This window comes from Cebidichthys violaceus, unplaced genomic scaffold (genome assembly GCF_023349555.1).
Source record: "Cebidichthys violaceus isolate CVI_PGR_0920_01 unplaced genomic scaffold, fCebVio1.0.p SCAF_4, whole genome shotgun sequence".
NCBI classification, from domain to species: Eukaryota; Metazoa; Chordata; class Actinopteri; order Perciformes; family Stichaeidae; genus Cebidichthys; species Cebidichthys violaceus.
In genome coordinates, this window is record NW_027176594.1 from 13,111,301 (window position 1) to 13,136,177 (window position 24,877).

Here is a 24,877-nt window from a genome sequence, read left to right on the forward strand (position 1 = left end):
GTAAGTGCGTGTCTACACAGCCACACATAAGCTTGTTCTCATGCTCGTCTTCAGTAGCTTAACTAATCCTCTAATCACACAAACACTCAACCTAAATTGTATGGTAGACCAGATGTGCTATTCTTAAAAGAAAAGGTTCATTTTTGTGAGTAGTGTATAGTCCACCATGGAAAGGGAACGAGCTGTGGTTTTTATTTAAATGTCACTGTAAATCAAACTCATCGCTGTTATTTCAAAAGACTTTATTGTTCCAATCAGACACCTCTTTGTTGCATCTGTAATGGACAGTATATAAAAACACATGATAAAGAAAATATACAACAGATATTTAGCACCAGGTTCTTCAACAGAGCGCTGATCACAAGACTGGGCCGCCCCCACATCCCTCCTGTTGAAACGACAACCATAGCGACACGCACACAAGACACACTACAGGTTTAGGTTTTGACCTACAGCCAGACATCTTGGATCTACTTTCCTCTAACGTGATACCGATCCAAGGTTAGTGTTAACGGATCATCTCTCTGGCCTCGTCTATCACATGGTTGATATTTTAAAGAGCAGTGGGCCTAGCTGAGCCCCAGTGGAGGTAGGCGTCTCTCGCTGAAACACAAACTCTAGGGAAACCTTAACAGCAACACGGTTCCCACCTGCATTTAAACAGTAAATAATGCTAGTACGTTTATGATAAAAACAATTTAATGCTATTATAACAATTAGGGATCTGTTATTTTTCTGCTTCAATGAGGAGAACAAAGCAGGTGGGAAAAAAAGAGCAATATCCTTTAAGATCACATTACAAGGCTATGGAAAAAAACTGAAGTAACATCCCAGGCCATTGGTACTCGTGTACATCCATTCGTCTGTCAGAAATAAAATAATTACTACATATGGATAAATCATCTGGGGTTGTATTGCACCAAATAGATTCTCTAGTTTTACAGTAGGGTTTGGTAGTGGGACACGGGATGTGCAAAATATGGGGAAGGAATCTGTGTAGTGGGGTTAATAATCTCAGATGGGATAGTGCAAGAAGTAGATCCGACACCAACATACAGTATCTGCTTTGGGTGAAGACGAGAAGATACACAAAGATAACTGAACTAAAAACAAGACAGATCCCATAAACCAACAAATGAATCAGGTTCTACTGAAGGTCTTTTTCTTCATGGCTTCACGTGTACCTCTACATTATGTAGTCACTCAGAACGTTGGGGTGCCAACACTTGAAGATGTTGTTTGAATGACATTAACTATTTGGTTTTAGTACAGCTGGATGGCCAAATACTGTAGTTCAATACACCAATGTTAAAGTTTGGGCCCATACACAAATAGTGATTAGGGTGAAGATGGGGCTTGGTTGATACAAAAGAGTCCTTCATTCACACCACGTTTAGGCTACTGGCTTGTAATACAACAATGACCGAAGCCTCAAAGAAAAGTATGGCAAGCAAGGCTCGGATTGAGAGAATTTCATTATAATTTTGCCAAATTTATAAACAATTATAAAGAGCAATTTGGAATTTAAATAGTGCCAAAGTAAGGGTGACTATAAATTACATTTTAAAAATTATTAAATTAATTCTGGGGGATTTTAGGGCTGTACATTTTTATGGTTTCAGGTTAAGATTTACATTAAAAGGTCACTGTCCAATGGCCCTGATAATGAGGTATATTTTGGGGGAGATGGCACCGTCTTTACGCAATCAAAGCTTTGCCTTTTCTTTCCAAACTGCCACTCTGACAGGGCTCAAGGTAAAAGCAATGATCCCAATAAAACTCTGACGTAATGATTTGATCTACTAACGCGTTCAGAAAGACAAAGGCAGGTTTACAATTAAAAAAAAATCTGACATTTCTGTACATACATATCCATGGATAAAAATAGTGCAACATCAAGCATTTGTTAAGTTAGACTGCTACATAATTGCTGAGTGTAAGACTTAACCATAGCGGGATGGTCAGTCCACGTGGTCAGCTCAATGTCCAAAGGCACCACGTTAAACCACAGTCCCTTTCCCAGGCGGGAGGAGGCTTCATGCTTCATTTAGTTTTCTGTCAGAAAAGAAAGAGCACAACTTGATTTTGTGATGATTTGAAATTGAAGTTTGATAAAAGTTGATACTTAATAAAAGAGAGGTAGTTACCAAACACAAAGTCGCACCACCGTGGCCCGGTTAGGCCCCTCATACGCGATTGTCTCAACCTCTTCGCTGGTGGTGGTTGCGGTGATTCAGTAGACACAACCACATGACTTTTGTATTTGCCTTTCTGCCTCCCCGCTGGCATCTCATCCGGCTCCTGGACTGATTTAGGTTCAGAACTTGCTAGCTCTCTTGAGGCGGTGCTCCTTTTTCTTTCAGTTTTCACAGCTTTAACAACTCCTACCAGTTCTCTCTCCCTTCCTGCAAAGAGGTATGCAGAAGGTGACCCGTCATCCAGTGTCACGGTACAGGAGTCCCACTCTTCCTCAGTTGACTCGTTGTCTGGAGAGTTGATCTTCCTCAGAAACACCCGGCATTCCTTCAGTGTCTCGGGACTCCAGGCTTTAGAGCAGAGGTTCTGCTCTTTGGTTACATCCACAGGCTCCCGAGTTTGGTCAACAGAGCTGGAGGCAGAACTGTTCTCCAAACAGTCAGACAACTGATCTTTTGCTGATCTGCGCAATGATTTACGTTTTGGTTGTGGTCCAGTCATTATATGTCCATTTGAACAACGCGTAGCTACTTTCATGTTCCTTTGCCTCTTTCGCCACCTCTCCCTTTCGTTTCGGGTTAGGAACCTCGTCTTTGCTCTACATAGAGTGGTCCGGTATTTGCCAAAGAATCTACTCCGCAACTGGGCTCCTTGACTGTGCCTGGCTGTTGCAAACCTGGGAGTGAAAAGTTGTCGCCTGATCTTGTGTGTTGGTAGAGGTGCCTCATTTCTCTTCCTCAACCTTTTTTGAGCCTGTTGGTGTTGCAAAGGACTTTTTGGCACAGTTTTAGCAAATTTCTTGATGTGTTTGCGGAGTCGCTCTGCCTGAGGGCTGTGGCAAACACTCTTTTTATTGGCAGAACGAGGGAAGTGCATGAGTTCGTAAGGATTACGGGAGCTTGCCTTCTTGACAATAGCCAGAGACTGCGTCTCTGTGGTCTGCATGAACCAGGAGCAGAGCTGCGGCATGCTGCAGGACCTTGGTCTGTCAGGAGGGCAGTCAAACAGCATTCGGACAGAGGACTGTTTTGAAGTCCTGGTACATGAACTGTTGCCTTTAGTGCCTAGATTTGATTTAACGGCAGTTTCTTTTCCTTGGTTCTCCACAGTGTTTGAGACCCAAGTGTCAGAGATGAGTCGTATTCGCCTGGCAAGCTCTTGGTTCATAGTCGGTTCCTCAGCTGATGCCGCCCACCACCTTAGTGTCTCTTTTGGGGTAAAGATCGAGTCCACAGACACCCCTGCCACTCTGCTCAAGTCCTGAGAGATGTTGTTCCTTTCTTGTCCGCAGAGCCGTCTTTTCTCCCTTGGCGTCTCTACACTACTCTGTTGCTCCCCCTGTCTCCTTTCATTGCTGGCTTTGTTTAGCAGAAGTTTTTTGGAGCGCCGTAGCAGAGCATTGCTGTGGCTGTATGATCTAGAGGTGGCAACAGCGTGCAGAAAGTGGATCGAGGGCTTCCTCACTCTCATTGAGTGACGCACTGCTACAGGCTGATTTTGCGGTTTGCCTTTACTTTCATCCTCTGTTTCAACCCCTTCTGTTTGACGAATTTTGCTCGTTGACTGACGACTGATTGTCCAGGGCTCTTTGGCAGATTTGAAATCTGGAAGGAGAACTTTTCTATGAATTTGTGTTTCCGGAGACTGCAGAGTATCCTTATTTATCTGAATTTTACGCTGCCGAGGTGACACTGTGGTTACTGTGACCGAGATACCAGAGATTTTAACTTTTGCAGGTCTACCTGGTTTCCTTGAGGGTGCAGAATCATCCCTCTTCTGACATTTGATGTTACTGCTAGATTGAGGGGCAGACTCTTTTACAGGGCCGACAAAATTTAATTCCTCGGGTAATTCTGTTGAGGCCGCTTTGATATCGCCTGAGCTTGTCTTAGAGTTGTGCATTAAAATGCCCAAGTCACCTTTTAGGCCCACTGCTTGCCAAGCATCATGGAATTCAGTTTGCAGCTGGTCAAAGCCCTCAGACACCATACGTTTGTTGGCATTGTTTCGCCTTGAACGGCCATACACTACTGTTATTTTAAGGTTCTTGTTTACATTCTCCTCAACGTCAGATGCTATAACAGATTTTCCATCTACCGTTTTTGCCCCCATTACTGAATCCACAGCCTTCTCCTTGCGTGGCCGACCAATTGGCCTCTTTACCTTTTGCTCAAGCTGTGGTCCCAGCTTCTTGGGCCGGCCCGGACGCCTTTTTGGAGTGGTTTCATGGAAAGATATCGAGTCACCTGGTGATCTCTGGCTCTCAGCTCCAGCTAGACGCTTAGTTGGAGTACCTTCGCCTGATCTTCTGGTGCCTATTTTAGATGATGATGAAGCTGATTTGGGCGAAGACTTGGCTGGCGAAGAAGTAGACTTGGCTGGCGAGGAAGTAGACTTGGGTGATGAAGAAGCTGACTTGGCTGGTGAAGAAGCTGACTTGGCTGGTGAAGAAGCTGACTTGGGTGATGAAGAAGCTGACTTGGGTGATGAAGAAGCTGACTTGGCTGGTGAAGAAGCTGACTTGGGTGATGAAGAAGCTGACTTGGGTGATGAAGAAGCTGACTTGGGTGATGAAGAAGCTGACTTGGCTGGTGAAGAAGCTGACTTGGGTGATGAAGAAGCTGACTTGGCTGGTGAAGAAGCTGACTTGGCTGGCGAAGAGACTGACTTTGAAGATGAAGAATTTGACTTGAGAGAAGAAGCTGACTTGGGTGATGAAGATGCAGACTTGGCTGGTGAAGAGACTGATTTTGATGATGAAGAAGTTGACTTGGGAGAAGAAGCTGACTTGGGTGATGAAGACGCAGACTTGGCTGGTGAAGAGGCTGATTTTGATGATGAAGAAGCTGACTTGGGTGATGAAGAAGCTGACTTGGGTGATGAAGGGGCTGACTTGGGTGATGAAGAAGCAAATCTTGCAGGTGAGCTAGCAAACTTTAGTGGAGCAGAAACAGATTTTACTTGTAAAGTGACCGGCTCAGTTCTCTGGCTTTTTTGTTTCTCAAGTGTGCCTGACCATGAAGACTCTATACATGGGTCAAAGGGTTCCTGTGTACTAGAACCTGAATATGCTGACTTGAGACTATATCGAACCCCTTCCTTATCCTTTACCGGTGAAAAAAACATGAGCTTTATCGGACTAGTGTACTGGACTTGGGAGTTGGGAAGGCTCTCGACACAGGTAGCAGACATCATGGTGACATCCGTATTTGATGGGTTTTGGGGAGTTCTTGAAGTTGCCTTTGAGCCCTGTAGTCTTTTTAGAGATGACCGAAGCCTTCCAACAGGCTTGGAAGCACAGTCGCTGCCATCCGTCTTATCGTCCAGGCTCTGTTTTGTAGGACTCTTGTCTTTGGCAGCCACAGTTTGTGGAAAGACCTGGTTTGTAGAGAGACCTTTTGACTCTGTGTGGGATGGCCCACATTGTTCTCCATGTGTTGATTCAAAGGTAAGCTTCCATGTGTGCTCAGGTGAGGACAGAGGACTTCGTAATTCAAACTGGGTGTCTTCAGTATCTGGATCTTTGGCACCCAGGAAGCTAGATGTCAAAACCTTGTCCTTTTCTGTTCCCTGGTTAAAGTCCCTGCTTTCAGGGAAACATGCAACATAGTTCTTCTTCCAGGGCTCTGTGACATAAGAGGAGAACCGCTGTGGGGGCACTATATTTCTCCTGGATCTCCTTGTGTCCTCTGAGTGGTGTGGTTGACATTTCTGCCCATCTCTAATAGAACTATGGCAATCTTTACCTTTACCTGGTCTATTGTCACTGTCAGGGCTTTGACCAGGTGGGGCTTCTTCATGGTTTCCATCTCCCTCAGGACCACTACCTATACCATCTTCTTTACAGGGCCTGCTACACTTTTTTGCTGGGGTTGCACTCACTGCTGTCCCCTGTGTTCGTACATTGTCACCCTTGGAATCTTGTTTGCCATAATTTCTCTGCAGCTCAGGGGTCGGTATTTGAGTGTTTGAGAGGGTAAGATATTTTTCCTCACCAGATATGTTCCTCTCTGTCGCCTCTGCTTTAATGATGTGAACTTCTTCCGTTAGTACAACTGTCTGTATGTCCTCCTTTACTTCATCCCTTTCACTTTCTGCAGTGAGAATGTTCAGTGGTCCCTCCCTAACTCTATAATTCTCTTCAGGTTCCAAACCTACCTCCATTTCACTTTTAGACTCCTCTTTAACTAGGTTTGACCCTGATGAAGTGGGTGATTTAGTTACAGTAACATTTCCATCTTTCAATCTTGCCCTCTTTGCTAGTGGTAGCTTTCTCCTACTGTAGCACTGGTCAAACATGGCAAGCTCTCGCTTAATTTGTAAGGTTTGCCTTCTGGTCGAAGCATCGTCAGCAGGTGTTCCTATAGCAGCAAGGACTTCTTGGCGACGTCGGGAGCGGGTGTTAGGTGACTTGGGCTCTTTACTATCATGGCGATTGAACAGCTCACTGAGATTGTAATCACTAGCACTACCTGTATGAAGCACGGTGGTGATAATTTCAGTCAAATGAGCGTCAGCCTGACACTGCAGGTTCTGACTGGTTGAGGCGCACTGTTGCTTCTCCTTTTCAGAGACATTAACAGCTGTTGCAACCAGAGGCGGATCCTTCTCTATAGGTCCGATTGTCTCCAGTTTCTCACTGAAGCGATTCACAACGTCTTGCAGTGAAGTCCCACTTGGGTTCTGCTCAGCCTGACTACTTCTTGGGTTTCTATAGTCTCGCTCCCCTTTTGCAGCTGTATCCACATCTGCTTCTGGGTGGCTTGTATTCACAAGACCATCTTTAACCATTGGGTCAGCTTCCTCCTCTTGTCTATGGTGAAGGAGGGAGGGTGGCTTTTCATCAGTTTTCTTATTGATGTCTGAGGGTATAGGGGACAGAGGAGGAGGAGAGGGGCTCTGCTCTCTCTTCAGGACAGGACAAGGGGGATCCCCATCTCCAACCCCTCTTTCTATTGTGTCCTTGAAATGCGTCTGACAGGCTTTATTTGAACAACAGGGACAACAGTGGGGGTTGTGTTGGTTACAGCAGATCGATGAGGAAGGGAATAAACTAGAGGAGGGAGTGCACAGTGAAGGGGATTTGGATAACGAAGGAGAGGATGCAAATGAACACACCAAGTTGTCGATACGACCTACAGCAAGGCTATGGCAGGAAATGCAGTGCAGCCTCTTGGGGCACATAACAGTGTAGGTTTCCATCCTGCACCTCTGCACACAGCAGTAGCTGGAGCACAGAGGAGCGTCACTTTTACAGTCTGTTAAAGGGTAGTGGTGGATGCTACAGTTGGACTTGGAGTCTCCTGGATGACACATTGTGCTGCCATGACCTTGATTATCCCAATCAATTAAAGGGTAGTACGGGCTGCTGTTACGGCCTTTACAGTCACTAAATGGGACTGTATTAGGGCTAACAATACCCTGTGGGCTTACGCCACAATGACAGCAGTGAGATTCAGTTTGTCCAACAGGTCTGTGATTAAGGAGCAACAGCAATCTTTCCTGGCGCGCCAGCTTCAGGATCTGGTAGAGTAAGGATCGATGTGCTGAGCAGAGCGAGCTGAGAACAGCACCCAATGCAGAGCTCTGATGACCCTTAGTCCCTTGCTGTCCCAGATCACCCAATTCTTCCACACATGATGGCAGCAGGGAGCTAGAGGCAAAAATAAAAAGTTTATTAGTAGTTAATAGTTTTATTTATAGCTGAGTCCAGTTTAAAACGACAAACAACAAATACATACTCACACAGACTAACAGATCTGATTATGTTGTAAGCAACAGTATAATAAACTTTATATTGTGTTATTTCCAACACAATCTGCACTTCATTTGTATGTAAATGTTCTGTAATCTTCTGGCCTGTTTAATGAGGCTAACATTTTTGGACTTTAGCAGCAGAACCAAGAAAGACACTCCAGCAGACACCTATTCCCCACACTCACAAATTTCTCCCTGTACTATTATTTTGAACTATGTACCATCTATAAATTGTTTGCAGCCCACTGCATTGTCTACATTTGCTAACATCATTAGAATAACACCGTAATGACATCCACATTTGACAAAATAAAAGGTAAACATTTTGAAAACCACACAATGCGACTGCCTTGTGCTACATACACGGCCACTTGTATTAAACTGTGGTCTGAGCCAGCATGGAAAAGTTAAGTTCCTTGAAAAAAAAAAGAAGTAACAATTAAAAAGAACAGACTGTCCTCGTGAACTGTTAATAACCTGCAAGACCCTGAAAGAAATCATTGTTAGTAAAATGATGACAGCTGGCAACTGATTAAAGAACTGTTTTATTGATGAGTTGCTGAAGGCAAACGATAACATTCTGCTGAAAGCAGAAGGAACGATTGTAGAACGCTTCAAACTAAATGTTAACTTCAACAGCACTTTCATCGACAAAACTAACAGCTCAAAAAAACTCTAATGTTCAAATCAACTAACAGTTAAATCAGGTTCTGTGAGTGATTAGTTTCACTAGAAAAACAAGTAATTGATTTTAATATCATTAAACTAGCTTAAATGTTTAATTATGGATAATATGTCCAAGAATTTAAGTGCTGTATATGTCCAGCCCTGGTCAGGGTTCAACTGGACTGGATGCAGTATAAGTGGGTTACATTCTGTAGTGTTACTGTTACCAAATGTTTTTTTCTTCTTTTTTTAAAATTTAATCTCAACATAAGCACTAAACAACCACAATAGTCAAGGGTGTCATTTTAGCACTAAATAAATGATATGTGCTAACATTTAAAAGCGTTCATGCAGCAATACACACTTCACATTTCATCAGAGTGCCCTATTACAAATCAATAGCTACAACAAACTAGTAAAATCACAGTTCTGAAACACAATCAATAAATAAGTAGGCAGCAACAACACAAAAGGTTTCTACAATAAAAATGCTTCTTATAAATCATAGTGCAATAATTGATTGATGCATAAATAGCAGATTTCTGTTAAGTCCTTTCAAAGATTTACCAGCAGTTCAGTCCAAAAGAAACTAAAAATGCCTTAAGCTTGAAGTTTGAAAACAAGCCCCGGTGTGTTCCCAGAATACACTGCAATGAAACTTATACAATGAAATACTTTTTCTATTTCTCAAGAGGTGTTTAGGCTTGTTCACAAACGGGCTCTTTGATATAAATAGCAGATCATTCCCAGAGTAGACACATCATGCTGCACTATGCTGTAGCCCCAGACACAGGCACTGTGTACTGTTAAGAGTGGACACATTCAGGAGCGCACACATCAGTGTTTGTATAGTTGCCAAAGTTACAAAAGGTTGAAATGCCAAAACAACCTGACCAAAAAACACGGTTACCATTAGCCTTAAAAATGACAAATAGCACATACAAAGATAACCAACAAGGACAAATACTACCCAGAATCTCTGCTTCCTGGTGCAAACTAAGAACATGGCAGATCTCCTGGAAATGCCACATGGCAGAATTTCAACCGTATATATATATATATATATATATATATATATATATATAAAAAAAACAGAAGTCTTCCACAACAAAACAGCCGACTGACTGTATAATAACTTACTTGACAGAAATGTAAGTGTTGATGATGGCAATGCATTTACACCTGTGTTCTTTTTCCTTGAAAGATAAACAGCTCACAAGTGTTCCTAAGCTAAAGCCCAGCAGATCCAGCATCGTAGCACAGAGGCCTTGATGTGAAACCTGACACGCGGCTATAGGCAGATTAAGTTCAGAGGTATATATGTGGCAACGAGGTTAGATAGAAATAGAGAGAGAAAGAGACAGACAGGCTGACGTTACAGTAAAACAAATCAAGCAGCTTTGTGTGGGTAACCCTGAACTGCTGCTTTGGTAGTAGCACTGTTAATGGAAATAGGCCCATCTCAGTGGCAGAGTGTAGACGCAACATTTAGCATTTCCCCCAGACGCCTACAAAGAAGCCTGTGAGCCTTGCGCTGAATCAAGTCATTGTCCCACGAAACACTACTGTAACCTCCAGTAGCTGACAAAAACAATCACCGCTAACATTTAACCTGTGGCTCCACACATTACAATACGTGTCGCCTTTGGAATTTCGGCTCGTTGAAACAGGCTTGTTGTAGCTACGCCTCTTAGTCCCGGGGAAACGCTCCGGTAAAGTAACGTTTTAAGCAGCAGTCATTTATGAGGTTTACAGTAATACAGCTACCGTAGCAGAATCAGTACATATCTGTGATAATAAAAGAACATCTTTTTACAAACGGAACACATACACAATAACATACATTTTCCCAAGCTTATCAGCGCACATTAGAAAACATGCTGCACAGTTGCATTCCAACTACACCCGATACAATGTTCAGACTAGCTTAGCACAAATAGAGAGGAGAACTATGCGGACATAAAAATGGCTTTCTCAAGCTAATCTCTTCAACGGAAAAACTCAAAAGGAGGATGTAGCCACCACAGCGGATTATACTGTACAATCTCCCTGTTTGCAGAGGTGTCTAACGATAGCAAAGAGTTTTTAATCTGTTATAATGGCTCTAAGTCACTTCAGTGGCCTAGGTAAAATACCCAGAGAGAGATAGAAAGCTGCAAATGACAATCATCAACGCTCCATTAAGAGGGAGCTTAAGAATTGAAACCTGAATAACCTAATAATCTAACAGCTAGCAAACGTGAGAGTCACACTTTGTTTCTCAGCTCTACGGGGTCCACCATTGTGTTTCTCACACTCGATCCTGGGCAGTCTGGTGGGCAACAATCAATGTCAGTTTTTCTCTTTGAAGAAAAACAAAATCATAGAGACATGAAAACAAAGTTAGGAACTTCCTGAAGGTCTTTAAGGATAATGCTGGTGTTATTTTATCCTGTTAAAATCCCCTAACAAAACCAAAGCCAACCACTGACTCATCCTTAATAGTGCGGTCTGTGTAGCCACAGACTGGTACAGCGGACACCTCTGTGCCTTTGAACTCCACTGTCATCCAAGAATGACTGTAAACATACAATCTAATGTGCACTCTGTAGCAGGGCACACTGGAACATGATCAGTTGAAAAAGGTGTGGAAAAAAGTTTCAGTCATACCTGATGGAACGTTTAAGACAAAAATACTACTTTATCGCATTTTGTGCCAACAATGTGCACATCAGCCACTTTTCCATAAAAAAAAATAAAAGAATATCTGGCTTTGGCTACACAGACAATACAGGTTAGTAGGATACAAATTCAGTTTTAGTTTTGGTCTTTCAGTGGGATTTGTTGATAAGTGTAAGCAGATAATATAAAGCAAGCCATATCCTTTAATATCTTTTAGCTTTAATGACTTGGGCAGCTCCTTTGAATAAAAGCTGCAATGAGCACCGCTGGACCTCATAGCTGCTCTGATCACAGCCCAGGACTAAGCTAGAGAAACGCAGCTGAAAGTATGACTGTCACGTTACAGACACAGAGTTAAAAGACCTGAATATCAATATCCATATATATTTTGTAAAGGCATGTGTTGTGTTAAACAAGTGTCTCCAGAAAACATGTATCTTGTCAAAGGTGATGAGTTCAAGTGTTGAGGCCTTCTGTGGTCTAGAACATCTTAGCGTCAGCAGCTGAGGCGAGAGTCCCTGAGTTAGTGGAACCGGTCATGGTACCAGAACCAGACGAGTTGGAATTGGACGAGCAAAAGTTGGCAGATTTCTTCTTGGGCGGGTTCTTCAGTGTTCCAGTACGCTCTTTGACTTTGTATTCCAGTGTGCTATGGGGAACCCCATAAACCCCCTGGGCCTTGGACACGCTCATGCGACCTCCCATCACCATGGTGATGGCCTCCTCTAACAGGTCGTGGTCGTACTGGCGGTATCTCCCGCGCTTCTTTCTCGGTTGCTTGTCTTTATCGCGGACGCCTCCCCCATCTTCTGAATCATCCAGTGAGGACCCGCGTGGTCCCAGGCGATGAGGTGACTGGTTGGCACTGCCCGGACAGCCGTGTGGTAAGATAGGAGGTCTGAGTTTGAAGAGGGTCGAAGGTCTCGCAGTAGCTGTCGATGAACTGCTGAAACCCTCCATTGATGAGGTACGTTGATTTAGGTTTTCTGCCACGCTGCCATTCTCAGCTGGGATGGACCTGTTGTGGTCGGACAAGGAGCGGACCTGAGGGATACGCAGGGAGGTGGGTGGCTCCAGACTGGGAGTGGGGCTTGCTGGGGGCTGGAGAGCATCCCTGAGCTGAGGAAACGAGTGGGGGAGGGTTTTCTGCAGACCGCTCGGCTGGTAAAAGGTAAGAGAGGAAGAGGGGAAACTCAAGTCTCCGTTCTCCTCCGCAGCTCCCCCGATTTCTGCCCGCTCCGCCCACGCCGCCACCTTCTGCAGAACAAGACGGGCTTCGCCACCCAACATTGACGACATCACATTGTATGATGTCACTTCATCCCTGAAATCTCTGCTTCCTGGTGCAAGTTGATGTAGTATCCCCAGCCTTCCCTCAGCCCAGCCGTCCAGACCTTGCCTCAGGGTGTGAAGGGGTATCCCATAAAGCAATGCGGCCCGCTGCTCCTGCAGCCTCCCAGAACGAATATCCTTCAAGGCCTTGGACAGCAACCCCTCAGACAGCTCCAAGCTCCTCTCAATGTACTGCCTGCGCTGCCTCCTAGGGATGGGAGGACCAAACAGCAGGGTCAGGATGGAGGTGATGGAGGGAGTTTGATTTTGGCATAGGGGACAGGGGGGGTGCAGAGCGAGGGGTCCACTCCTTTATGCCTTGTGTTGGTAACATCACTGCGACTGTTATGTTTCATGTCTGACTGTTCTCACACACACTCTTTGTGTGTGGCAAAGCCTCTTCACGTCCAGGTGGGACAGTCTGTGAATGGCTGGGGTTACTTTGGCGCTCACACACACATGCAACCCTTGCAGTTTTGTGATATCCTTCAGTGAGAGTCCTACAGGCTTGAAGGTTGAATTATCAAACTCATCATAACCGGATAAGTAAAAAAAAAAGGAGGTGAAATCGTTATGAGGTAATGCAGCGCTCTCCTCATTGTACCATCCTGAGCTGTTGGCAAATGTTATAACACGGTGCCATTGCTGTGACGTTACCGCTCAAGAGATAAAAGAGTCAACCCCATAGAGCCAAAACACCGAACACAAGCTAGCTCTTCATAATAACTAGAGAGGAACCGATCAATGCACTGCCAAACGACAGAAACACAACACAGTGTTAATGCTAACCCTCCGATCCCGGTCATGCTATACACCTTTAAGTACATTTAGAAGACAATAATGCTGGACTCAGTTAAAAATGGGGATTTCCTCACATTTAAAGTCATGTTTTAGGCTACATCCACACCAATACGTTTTCGTTTTAAAATGTATAACTCTTGCTACATTAAGGCCTAGCATCCACACTATTCCGGCATTTTGAAACCTCTAAAACAGATTAATTTGAAAACGCTAACGGAGCCGTTTAAGATTGAAAACAGTGCGATTGCCTTTTAGTCTGGATGGGCAGAAACGGAGGCCTTTGAAAAGGATGACGCAACACCCACGATCGCGTCTTGATTGGGTCTCATCCGTCACGACAAGTCCTTCCCGGATTCGTCACGCACCTATCATTTGACCCTTTTCCAGAAGAAAACGGACATCACCCTTGATTACCAAGCGACTACCAGTGGTTAATTCAAACATGGATAACAAATCACAGGGGCGGCTGACATTGTTGTCTATGCTAGTAGCTGTTGTGCAGTTAAATTCTACATTTTATCATGCTACTACTGCCTACACGCGCAGGGGGCAAGCTATTGCGCGAGAGATTTGCTAGCTGCACACCCAGCTGCAGAGAGGAAGTAGGTAGGCACTGTTTGCGGTTTTGAGGAGGGTGATGGACATAAAAAGACTTTTCTTTTGTTATCTATGCTTATTTTGTTCTGCACAACTATTGTGAAATTCACAAAGAATCTGTAAACGAACAAAAGCATATAAGGTCTCCAGTATGACGGGGACTTCCAGGCGCTAGGCAGATTTACGAGTGTGAGCGCGGACAACAACAGAACAGAGGGAAAACAAGTGAAACCTGCGTTGACTACATTTTTTGACCCATAATATCTGTTTGAGTGAGTGTGTGGGAAATATAGAGGACCTTAAGTATCAAACAAGGCCGTATACTATAGGAGGCAAAATAATACGCCGTTGTAATTTCTGTAACTCAGCAGTGGACAATCTGCTTCCTGTTTCCACCGGCACTACATGCCCAGTGTTCTTGAAATGCGATATGCATTTTCAGGCGAGTTGGTATAGACGGTGATTATTTCTAGAATGGTTCTTAAGCGCTCGTGTGTACCGAGATAATTTTCGTTTTAGTGTGGACGTAGGCTTCGTCATGCTGGGATTGGACAAAAATGCCACGTTCATGTAAATGTAATTTGTATTCAAGTAGAACCCCCAGTTTTAACTAATAGTAATGACAGGGCTTCCACAAGGTCAAATATCACTAAAATGCATAGCCAGAGGAAATCCAACAATACAAGAAAACTCTTACCCTGAGGCTTTGTGATTAGATGATGAATTTGCTGAGCAGGCAGAGTTCCTGTTGGAGAGGTCGAGCACGCCATCTGTTACAAGAAGAATTAATTTGAACTGGTTTGGGTTTGAGTTGCAGTGCTTTGGTACCTTCAGTGGTACAACATCAATGTCAAGATCTAACAACTTTAGAAGCTAGAAACATTTCTTCATTGGCTTTAAATTCAGAGTAGGTTTGAGTCTTTCCCTACCCGGGTCACTTTCACTCTCTTTCTCCTCCCCAGTTCGGCTCACTGTGAGGTCCAGAGGGGCGTCTGATGGTTGTGACAAAGGTGATGAGGTCCTTGTTGTAACACCATTTGTACTGGTGTGGAGTAGGCACTTGGATGCGTACTCCAAGGCAAACTGATGTATCATCTTCTTCATTAGCTCCTGAGCAACCGGAGGGATGTTGGTATCACAGCCCAGGGACACATCTAATGAAGAAGGCACAGGTGCAATAGAAATAAGAAAAGACTGGAACAAGCAGGATTTCGGTTATTTTTATAGGACAGAAAAGAGAGGACGTTTTGTCTTTCAAACTTTAAAATATGCCTTTTGTTTACACCATGGTAGAGGTGGGCAATATGTAGGAATCCACAGATATCTTTTTTTCTGACCAAGGACAAGTACTAACATTTGGGTAGTTACAGATACCGATAGAGCGTTGTTTGCAGTAGGGATGTTAACAATTAACCAGGCTATCAGTTAAACAGTTAAAAACTCACAGGTCCACCTTAAGGATTAGCCCACATTAAGAGAGCCTTGGCTGGAGTTGTTGCTAACTTCGGGGTTGAAGTCCTTCACTTTAATCATCAGCTGGCTGACGAGCAAGACATGAGAACTTGGCTTGGATCTTGAGTTGAAGCATTTATTCACGGACAAATAAAGTGCACACACTGCACTGCTACGTTCAGAAATGTTACTGCTGACTTCATGCTCCTGATCACATTCACGCTCCCTCTCGTGATGGACCCCTTGGGGCGAACTGTCCCATTAAAGAAATATGCAACTTGTATAGCTACTATTTACTGTGTATTCATTTGCTTAACAGAAAAATGTTACTGGTTACGTTGCAGATTTGACTCCCAAAATATAACAATTGAAATATGATGCATTATTATTGATTTAACAATCCCGCAGCATATTCGAATTGAAAGCTCCACCTAAAACAGAGGTTAAGTAAACTTAAGTTTATGTGCTGATATTTACCTTTTCACTTGAAGTAAACACTTGAGTGCAGGACTTTTTCTAATAATAGTTACACTATTACTAGTTTTACTTAACAAACATGTTTCAGTACTTCTCCTACCACTGCCAATACCAACATTCATAGTTAGAGAAAGGGTGAAACGTAAGCAAGACAGTGTTTGCCTGGGGCCCTCAAATCACTACACCCAGCCTTGAAAAACACACCCAGGTTGAGGTTACTCACGATCACAAACATTGCTGGTATAAACTTGCCAGGTATAAATTCCAAACATGCGTTTTAGTCGCTTGCTTTGACAAAAACCTTGCAGTTATAAAGTGGAGCATGGATTTAATTAGCGGAGGTATTTTGCTGGCCATAACATTATTATTATAAGTTAGTATCAGGTCTAGAAATGTACTCACGGGAGAAAAACACACCCAAGTAGCACTGCCTGCAGCATCTGTAAATACTCTTAGCCGAGCTATTCATTTCAAAACAGGCGTATTAGTTTCTTGCTTTGACAAAACCACTGCGGTTATAAAGTAGAGCATGGATTTAATGAGCGGAGGCATTTTGCCGGCAGTAAAATATTATATATTCTACGTTGGTATGGCAAAAACGTACACAGTTTGAGCTGCAATGACAGAGTGTCTCCGCTCCTGTAGGGTATCCGATCATACTCGCGGACTCCAGGGAAGTGAAGAAAAGATCGGCTGTAACGTTATCCAGCATTAATGTAGCGTTAGCAGCCAGACTAATCTGCAGTCACTGAGCCGCTTATAATATATAATTATTATTATTAACTACTGCTGCCAAGTTTTGTTTTCATTTATTTACTAATCATTTATACCTACACATTGTATTAGGACACTATGGGCAATGATGTAATTTAATGATCAGGACTGTTAATGACAATATTAGATTTTTGTATAATTTTTGCATTGATGTGATGTGTACTTTAATTTGTTAGGAAGGAACTTTGCTGGATTAGCCACATTCCTGTCTGGTTTTCCATTAATTATTGAGGTTTCGGCGGGCCAAGCAATCAGCCCCTTCCTCACGGGCACGCAATCTGAACAGCAACGTCCCGAACAGCACTGCGCTAGTATTATTTAATCATTCTATATACCAATACCGTGATATAAATTACATGAACCACAATACAAAATTTCATCCACGTGATTAAATTACAGTACATTTTCTGGTGAATCCTTGGGATTACTTCAAGGACCCCCGGCTACATTTATGGGAACTCTTGTGCTAGAATGTAATCAAGGAATTGTCCCCTGATAAAGTGTTGACCAAAGTCTGGGTTACCCAGAGGAACAAAGACACTGTGTGTAATACATTTTTTGTTTTTTATTAATTTAATTCACATCCATGGCAACAGCAAGGTCAGAAAGGGATATCTCATAAAACCGAAACTAGTTGTATAGTGATGGGATTTGCCAATTTGTTCAATGCCCCACAAGGCGGACAGACTCTTGACTCACCTTTTTTGAGAAACACAGCTTGGAGGATCCTGTGCGCTGATTGGCTGCTCTCAGAGATGGTTGGAGCCTGACAGGGAGAGTAATCAGAGGGGGAGGAGAGGGGCGACGTGGCTGCAGGTAGATGATCCTACAAGGGAAAAATGTTACATCACTGACATATATCCTACGACACTCTATATTTAACATCAAACAATACAATTGGAACAACCGTCAACAGCCACGGGTAACTTGAATAGGCTCATCTAAAGGCAAAATACAAACACTGTGTGTGGATTATCTTGACTTAAACAATCCTTACACTGCTGAGTTTGTCCACGGAAAGGTTGCAGAACGAACATTGAGAGCAACTTGTATTCGAGGACCAGTCGTCCACCTCTTCAGGTTCACAGTCTGAAAGACACAATGACCAATATATTAGGGTACGTAAAAGGATCAAACAGCCCCGTACAGTGGTCACAGTACAGAATTTGACAAAGAGAATGCTTTAAATTATGTCATATTGTCCGACCATAATAAGACAATATATACCACAAAACAACATATACGCTCCAGCCAAGATTTTGCTCTATGGTTTCCAGCAGGCAACACTTACCACAGAGATCTCGCACTTGAGAAAATCCTTTAAACAGGTGTGCCGGATCGCAAACTCTGAATGTGAGATAACCTAAATGTGCAGGATTTTTTTGGTTCTTTCACTACATGAATTATACTTTTCTTAATATATCTGGTTGTAGCTGACAATTGTGGGCAGCAAGGTTGCAAATCAAAGAGCAGGATGGTGTCATTACAATATCTGATTGGTTGGAGTGGTTATTTTATCTATGAATGGTCTCTCAATTGAACTTCTAGAAAATGTATTATAATATATATATATATACACAGTTGTGGTCAAAAGTTTACATACACTTGTAAAGAACATAATGTCATGGCTCTCTTGAGTTTCCAGTTATTTCTACAACTCTGATTTTTCCCCGATAGAGTGATTGGAACAGATACTTCTTTGTCACAAAAAACATTCATGAAGTTTGTTTTTTTCATGACTTTATTATGGGTTAACAGAAAAAGTGACAAAATCTGCTGGGTCAAAAATATACATACAGCAACATGAATTAGCAATTTTGGTGACTTAGAAAGTTGTGTCAATGAAATGAGCTTCATAGCATGACCTCTTAACTTCTTGTGAGTGATTATGAGTGACTACAGCTGGTGACTTCTCTGAGGCCATTTAAATAGGGCTCATTGGATACAAACGCCCACAAACGCTACAATGGGAAAGTCAAAGGAGCTCAGCATGGATCTGAAAAAGCGAATCATTGACTTGAACAAGTCAGGAAAGTCACTTGGAGCCATTTCAAAGCAGCTGCAGGTCCCAAGAGCAACAGTGCAAACAATTGTTTGTAAGTATAAAGTGCATGGCACTGTTTTGTCACTGCCACGATCAGGAAGAAAACGCAAGCTATCACCTGCTGCTGAGAGAAAATTGGTCAGGAGGGTGAAGAGTCAACCGAGAACCACCAAAAAGCAGATCTGCCAAGAATTAGAAGCTGCTGGAACACAGGTGTCAGTGTCCACAGTCAAGCGTGTTTTGCATCTCCATGGACTGAGAGGCTGCCGTGCAAGAAGGAAGCCCTTGCTCTAAAAGCGGCACCTTAAGGCTCGACTGAAGTTTGCTGCTGATCACATGGACAAAGATAAGACCTTCTGGAGGAAAGTTCTGTGGTCAGACGAAACAAAAATCGAGCTGTTTGGCCACAATGCCCAGCAATATGTTTGGAGGAGAAAAGGTGAGGCCTTTAACCCCAAGAACACCATGCCTACCGTCAAGCACGGTGGTGGTAGTATTATGCTGTGGGGCTGTTTTGCTGCCAATGGAACTGGTGCTTTACAGAGAGTAAATGGGATAATGAAGAAGGAGGATTACCTTCAAATTCTTCAAGATAACCTAAAATCATCAGCCCGAAGGTTGGGTCTTGGGCGCAGTTGGGTGTTCCAACAGGACAATGACCCCAAACACACATCAAAAGTGGTAATGGAATGGCTAAATCAGGCTAGAATTAGGGTTTTAGAATGGCCTTCCCAAAGTCCTGACTTAAATCCCATTGAGAACATGTGGACAATGCTGAAGAAACAAGTCCATGTCAGAAAGCCATCAAATTTAACTGAACTGCACCAATTCTGTCAAGAGGAATGGTTAAAGATTCAACGAGAAGCTTGCCAGAAGCTTGTGGATGGCTACCAAAAGCGCCTAATTGAAGTGAAAATGGCCAAGGGACATGTAACCAAATATTAGGACTGCTGTATGTATATTTTTGACCCTGCAGATTTGATCACTTTTTCTGTTAACCCATAATATAGTCATGAAAGAACCAAACTTCATGAATGTTTTTTGTGACAAAGAAGTATCTGTTCCAATCACTCTATCAGAGAAAAATCAGAGTTGTAGAAATAACGGGGAAACTCAAGAGAGCCATGACATTATGTTCTTTACAAGTGTATGTAAACTTTTGACCACAACTGTGTGTATCTATCTATCTATCTATCTCTATATATATCTATCTATCTATCTCTATATATATATATATATATATATATATATATATATATATATATATATATATCTCTATATATATATATATATATATATATATATATCTCTATATATATATATATAGATATATATATCTCTCTATATATAGATATATATATATATATATCTCTATATCTCTATATATATATATATATCTCTATATCTCTATATCTCTATATATATATATATATAGATATATAGATATATAGATATATATATCTATATATAGATATATATATATATACACATACATAAACACATATTTATACATACATATATATACACATACATAAACACATATTTATACATACATATCTTAATGTAGAACCGTTGCAAGTGCCAGTGACCTGTGATGGCGAGCTACAAGGTAATGCCGATAGTAGAGCTACTGCGAGTAAAGAGTGGTGTAAGTTGAAATGATCTGACATGCTGCATTTCAAAGCGGACTTGATGGGAATCAACTTAGCTGTGATACATTTTGCAATAATTACACATTTTAGAATCAATTACAATTAATTTATATTATCTGTACCTGAAGTAAGGGTACACATTTTGACTGAGAGCCCAAAAAAAGAGTGCATGAAAAATCTGATTTCATCACATTTATAAGAGGTAATAATATGACAACAACTTGGGACCAAATGATGGTATTGCCACACAATGGGCAATGATGCACAGGGCAACATTTTGGGCTGTCCCCACCGGTGCTTTTCCCCCACCACTAAATGGCTATGCGCCCAGGTTCTAGGGTCAGTTTCATCCCTCCAAATCAAGCATCTTTATTTATGCTATACAGGCGTATGCCCGTGTTAACAAAATACATTATTGTTTAACTTATTATCTTTAAGTGGGAGGAATTAGGGGCCAGTGTGCCATGAACCTCTCTTTTTTCTAGCTTTGGGTTAAAGTTTGATACCATGATGCCTTCTTAAATGATGAGCACGGTTGGTGCCACTGGTATGTTTTTAATGATATAACTGCATGTTTATACTGTTTTATAATTATTTCCTTTGTTGTTTAACTGGCTAGCAGGACACTGGACAGAGTGGAGTCTACAGTGTTCTACCACGGGGGGCTTTTTAAAGAAGTGGGTAAAGTGAAGTTGGTATGCGATTACAGGATTTAGCAGGTGAGGAGTGAGTCACAGACACGTGCACAGGGGGCTAGTTTAGAGGTAAAATAGATGTGCAGTTCCATGCCAAATAATTTAAACCCTTTGTGTTATTACCATGTCAGATAGACTGTGAGGGCATCATCTATGTAAAAATGTCTGTTTAATAATCTAATAATCTAAGTGGGGGAGGGGTACAATTGGATCATCTATCCATAATTCTAGAGAAATATTAATCAGTATAGAAGAATATATCACCATTCTGTAGCTGTGAGTCCAACTATAAAAATAACCACGGTAACATTATATATAAACTCAATACTAAATGTATGTTTTCAGTGACTCAACCCACCTACACGGTCCTACAGCCACAAATACTCGCTATGGAACTAAATGTGCATTTAAAAATGAAAAAAATTATGATTGCTACAGGCAGGGTTGAGATGTCATTTTTTTTGTTGGGAATAAATATAAAATACAACTATGATTACACAAAGTGATGAAGACTTTTTTAATGCACGCACACACAAAAACCCACCATCAAATAAACTGAGGTCCCTCAGCAGCAGTGGGCCATAGATTCCCTCCAGAATACTTTCAAACCCTGCAAGACAAATCAAACAGAAACCACCCTTCAGTACTGACATGAACAAGATATTGTTGTATTTCTACGAGAGCCAAACTAGACCAGTTTGACGGCAACAACACAGATTCGTTTCTGCCATAGACAGCTGTCACCGACATGTAATGTTTAATAAAGAACCCATATCATCATTTATTAAGCAAAACAAACAATTCATATGATCCGTGAATGGTAGTAACATTAAAACTCCCATTTGGTTGTTGGTTTAGAGCATTCTGAGTTTAATGTCACTGGGCTTAAACGTCACAAAGCAAACGAAATCCAGCTAGCTTCGGGTGAGCTAGCCTAAGGTTACCGGCTTCTGTAGCAAAAAAACAGCGTTCAAAATAGCAAACGGTACGAGGAAAACCGTCACCCGAGACGGCTGAAACGTCCGCTTTTCTCATAGTGTACTGACATTAGAAGCCCGAACATTGCAACAATCCCCTCCCCCAGTAGCAGCAACAGTGGTAATGTTAGCATAGCATGTTAGCCGGGCATTAGCATAGCCAACATATATGTCAATAAACAAATTTAGCTATCGTAGGAACTATCAGTTAGCTACAAATATATGATTCGCCTTAATACTACATGAACGATATCATATCAGTCATGCAACGAAATATGACAGAGCTAGCACCGGCGGATAGGAAGCTAGCTTAGAGGGACAAAGAAAAAGGAGCCAACTCGAAGGGCTAGCCAGCTGGTAAATATTAGCCTGCCAGCTTAACTTAACTGCTAACGTTGGCCACCTATGGAGCCAGGCTACTAGCTAGCTTTTATTTAGCTAGCTTAAGCTAGCAGTCAAACACAGATCCCTCAGCTACCGGGCGAAATCACTTTGAAGCTCGTTGTTTGTTTGTTTTTCTCACTTAATACGAAACTGCAAGTGAATCATACCGACGCAGTGTATCAATTTGTGTCGCCAAGAGTCAAGTTCCCGCCGAAACCCTTTCCTTTCGGCCGTGCATTTGCAGCACTGCACGGTCGCCATTCTGCTGCGTCCTTCCCCCCTCTCTCTCCCTCCGTCTGAGCGACAGGAAGCGGCTGTGAACGGTCTACAGCTGCAGCGCTCAGCAACGCTCACGACCCACCGCTAGAGGGAGATTAGCTTTAGATAACATGGGGCGTTTTTTGCCCTAAATTTGGTCTCCCGGATAAAATAGACTCCCACTTTCTTAAGCTGTTGAAATATAATTTTTCAGTGACTTGTTACGCTTCAGTAAACTGCCTTAACTTGTCTGTCTTACGGCTGCAGACTGTCATTCCATGAACCCAAACCAAAGTTCAGCTTGTGGCATGCTCTGTTAAGTGCAGACTGGTGTCCCTGTGTTAAATGTTACTTTGGTAAGATGACGGACAAATTAGGCTATTATTATTCATCAGGTTTACCAGAACTCATATATATCCCTGGGCAGTACCGAATAAAGGTTTTTATTATATATAGTTTTGACCAGCCAATGATAAGCAGTTTTATAAAATCATCGGAGGTACTGTTAAAAACCAATAAGAATAAAGCCAAACTTGACTGCTATCACTCTGTCAACCTAAATCTAAGTCGTTTCTATTCAGATGCTGACAGTCTGAACTGCTTATCCTCAGTGCCGCCACGTGAGGGCAGCAGAGAACTTCACATTCTCTCAGAATGCATCCATTGGGGGACCCAATGTGCATCAAGATAGATAGATAGATAGATAGATAGATAGATAGATAGATAGATAGATAGATAGATAGATAGATAGATAGATAGATGGATACTTTATTCATCCCCAGGGGAAAATTTGTTTGTAGCAGCAGCAAACGAAGTTACAGAGTAAACATAAAAATGTTAAGTATGAACAATGCTCAACATATACCATACAATAAAATATCAGCAGAACATAATACATTTAAATTAAATTAAATAATAAAAGTGCAAAAAAAATGCAGAGTATATACAATAAAATATAATGGTGTTAAATTAAATTAGCTAACTAGGTAAACTACACAGTAGTGCAAGGATCACCAACAGCAAACAACAACAGTGTAGCGGTGTTGTAGTCAATTGGAGGATGATCTGGCCAGAGGTGATTTGTTATAGAGTCTTATTGCAGTGGGCAGGAATGTTCTCCTGTATCTGTCCTTGTGACAGCGGAGCTGGATCAGTCTGTTGGAGAAAGTGCTCCGCTGTCCCTGCAGTAGGTGGTGGAGAGGGTGATCCTGGTTATCCAGTATGGATAATAGTTTCTTCAGTGTCCTCCTCTTCATCACCTGTTCTGGATAGTATTGTTAGTATAGCCAATGATGGAGCCGGCCTTCTTAACCAGTTTATTAAGTCTGTTGGTGTCACCGGCTCCAATGCTGCTCCCCCAGCAGACTACGGCGAAGTACAGATGGCATAAACACAGGGTCGGACGAGAAGTAACTCGATGATACAGTCTTCAGTATTATTCATCCTGTTCTCCAAAACCATACGAATATAGTTTCTCTGTTTGCATGCAGTCGACAGGGCAGCCAAGCCCCAGACCCTTTAGGGGCCCCACATGCCCCAGTTTCATTGTTTGCCAATTTGTCTGTAAAAATTGTAATTAATAGCAGATTTAACGGGATTATGCACCACAAACTCACATTATCCTCTTAGATAATGGACTCTAATGTCCGTCTTGTATTATCTGGGGGTCCTTTCTTGAAAAGGGGGCACGGCATAACTCTGTTTTTTGAACAGGTGCATTATTTCAGTTGGAAGCATGTTTAAATGGTACATATTACCAAATAAATTGCTGAAATTACACAAATTGACACACACGCACAGCCAACCTGGGGCCTGGTAATCATTCAGGAGAACTGGTTGGTCTCTTCGCAAAATATAATTTGAATATAACACTTGTATTCTTTTTGTTGTACTGTTGTGTACACTATTGCACAGAGAGTTGGCAGAACAGGCTTTCAACTGCCCCCCCCCCCCCCTCATTTCTGCCCCAGGGCCTCCTGACAGGTCAATCTTGATATGTGTCCCGCAACGGTATGAGAACAACCAAACAGGAAAAAGGATTCGTAGAAGCAGATAGGGAGATGAGATTGAATGTCGAGCTTGAATTTAGGACGAGGGAGGAGGCAAGTGTAACAGGCCCAGGTGGAATTCATTGTCACGGCGACTTACGGCGCA

The 24,877-nt window shown here is 42.4% G+C and overlaps 1 protein-coding gene across 2 annotated transcripts; it reads right to left on the reverse strand.

Moving 5' to 3' along the window:
- Positions 1-225: 225 nt before the first annotated feature.
- On the reverse strand, positions 226-22,750 carry lcorl (ligand dependent nuclear receptor corepressor-like). Of its 2 annotated transcripts, XM_068727763.1 has the most exons (8): positions 22,633-22,750; positions 21,649-21,714; positions 17,711-17,802; positions 17,413-17,539; positions 14,940-15,164; positions 14,708-14,780; positions 2,148-7,849; positions 226-2,055 (listed from the first exon to the last, which is right to left on the reverse strand). In XM_068727763.1, the coding sequence occupies exons 1-8, from the start codon at positions 22,724-22,726 to the stop codon at positions 2,048-2,050; spliced, it is 6,387 nt and encodes a 2,128-aa protein (XP_068583864.1). In that variant the 5' UTR covers positions 22,727-22,750; the 3' UTR covers positions 226-2,047. The 2 variants fall into 2 exon arrangements, with proteins under 2 accessions (XP_068583864.1, XP_068583865.1); XM_068727764.1 differs by lacking the exons at positions 226-2,055; positions 2,148-7,849 and adding an exon at positions 8,502-12,820.
- Positions 22,751-24,877: the final 2,127 nt, after the last annotated feature.

Excerpts from the sequence above, each read along its gene's own strand:
- lcorl (XM_068727763.1), bottom strand. The coding sequence starts at position 22,726 with ATGGCGACCGTGCAGTGCTGCAAATGCACGGCCGAAAGGAAAGGGTTT. Across the intron at positions 17,540-17,710 it reads CCGTGGACAAACTCAGCAGT|GATCATCTACCTGCAGCCAC; the intron begins GTAAGGATTGTT and ends TTTCCCTTGTAG. Across the intron at positions 14,781-14,939 it reads AGAGAGTGAAAGTGACCCGG|ATGGCGTGCTCGACCTCTCC; the intron begins GTAGGGAAAGAC and ends TTCTTGTAACAG.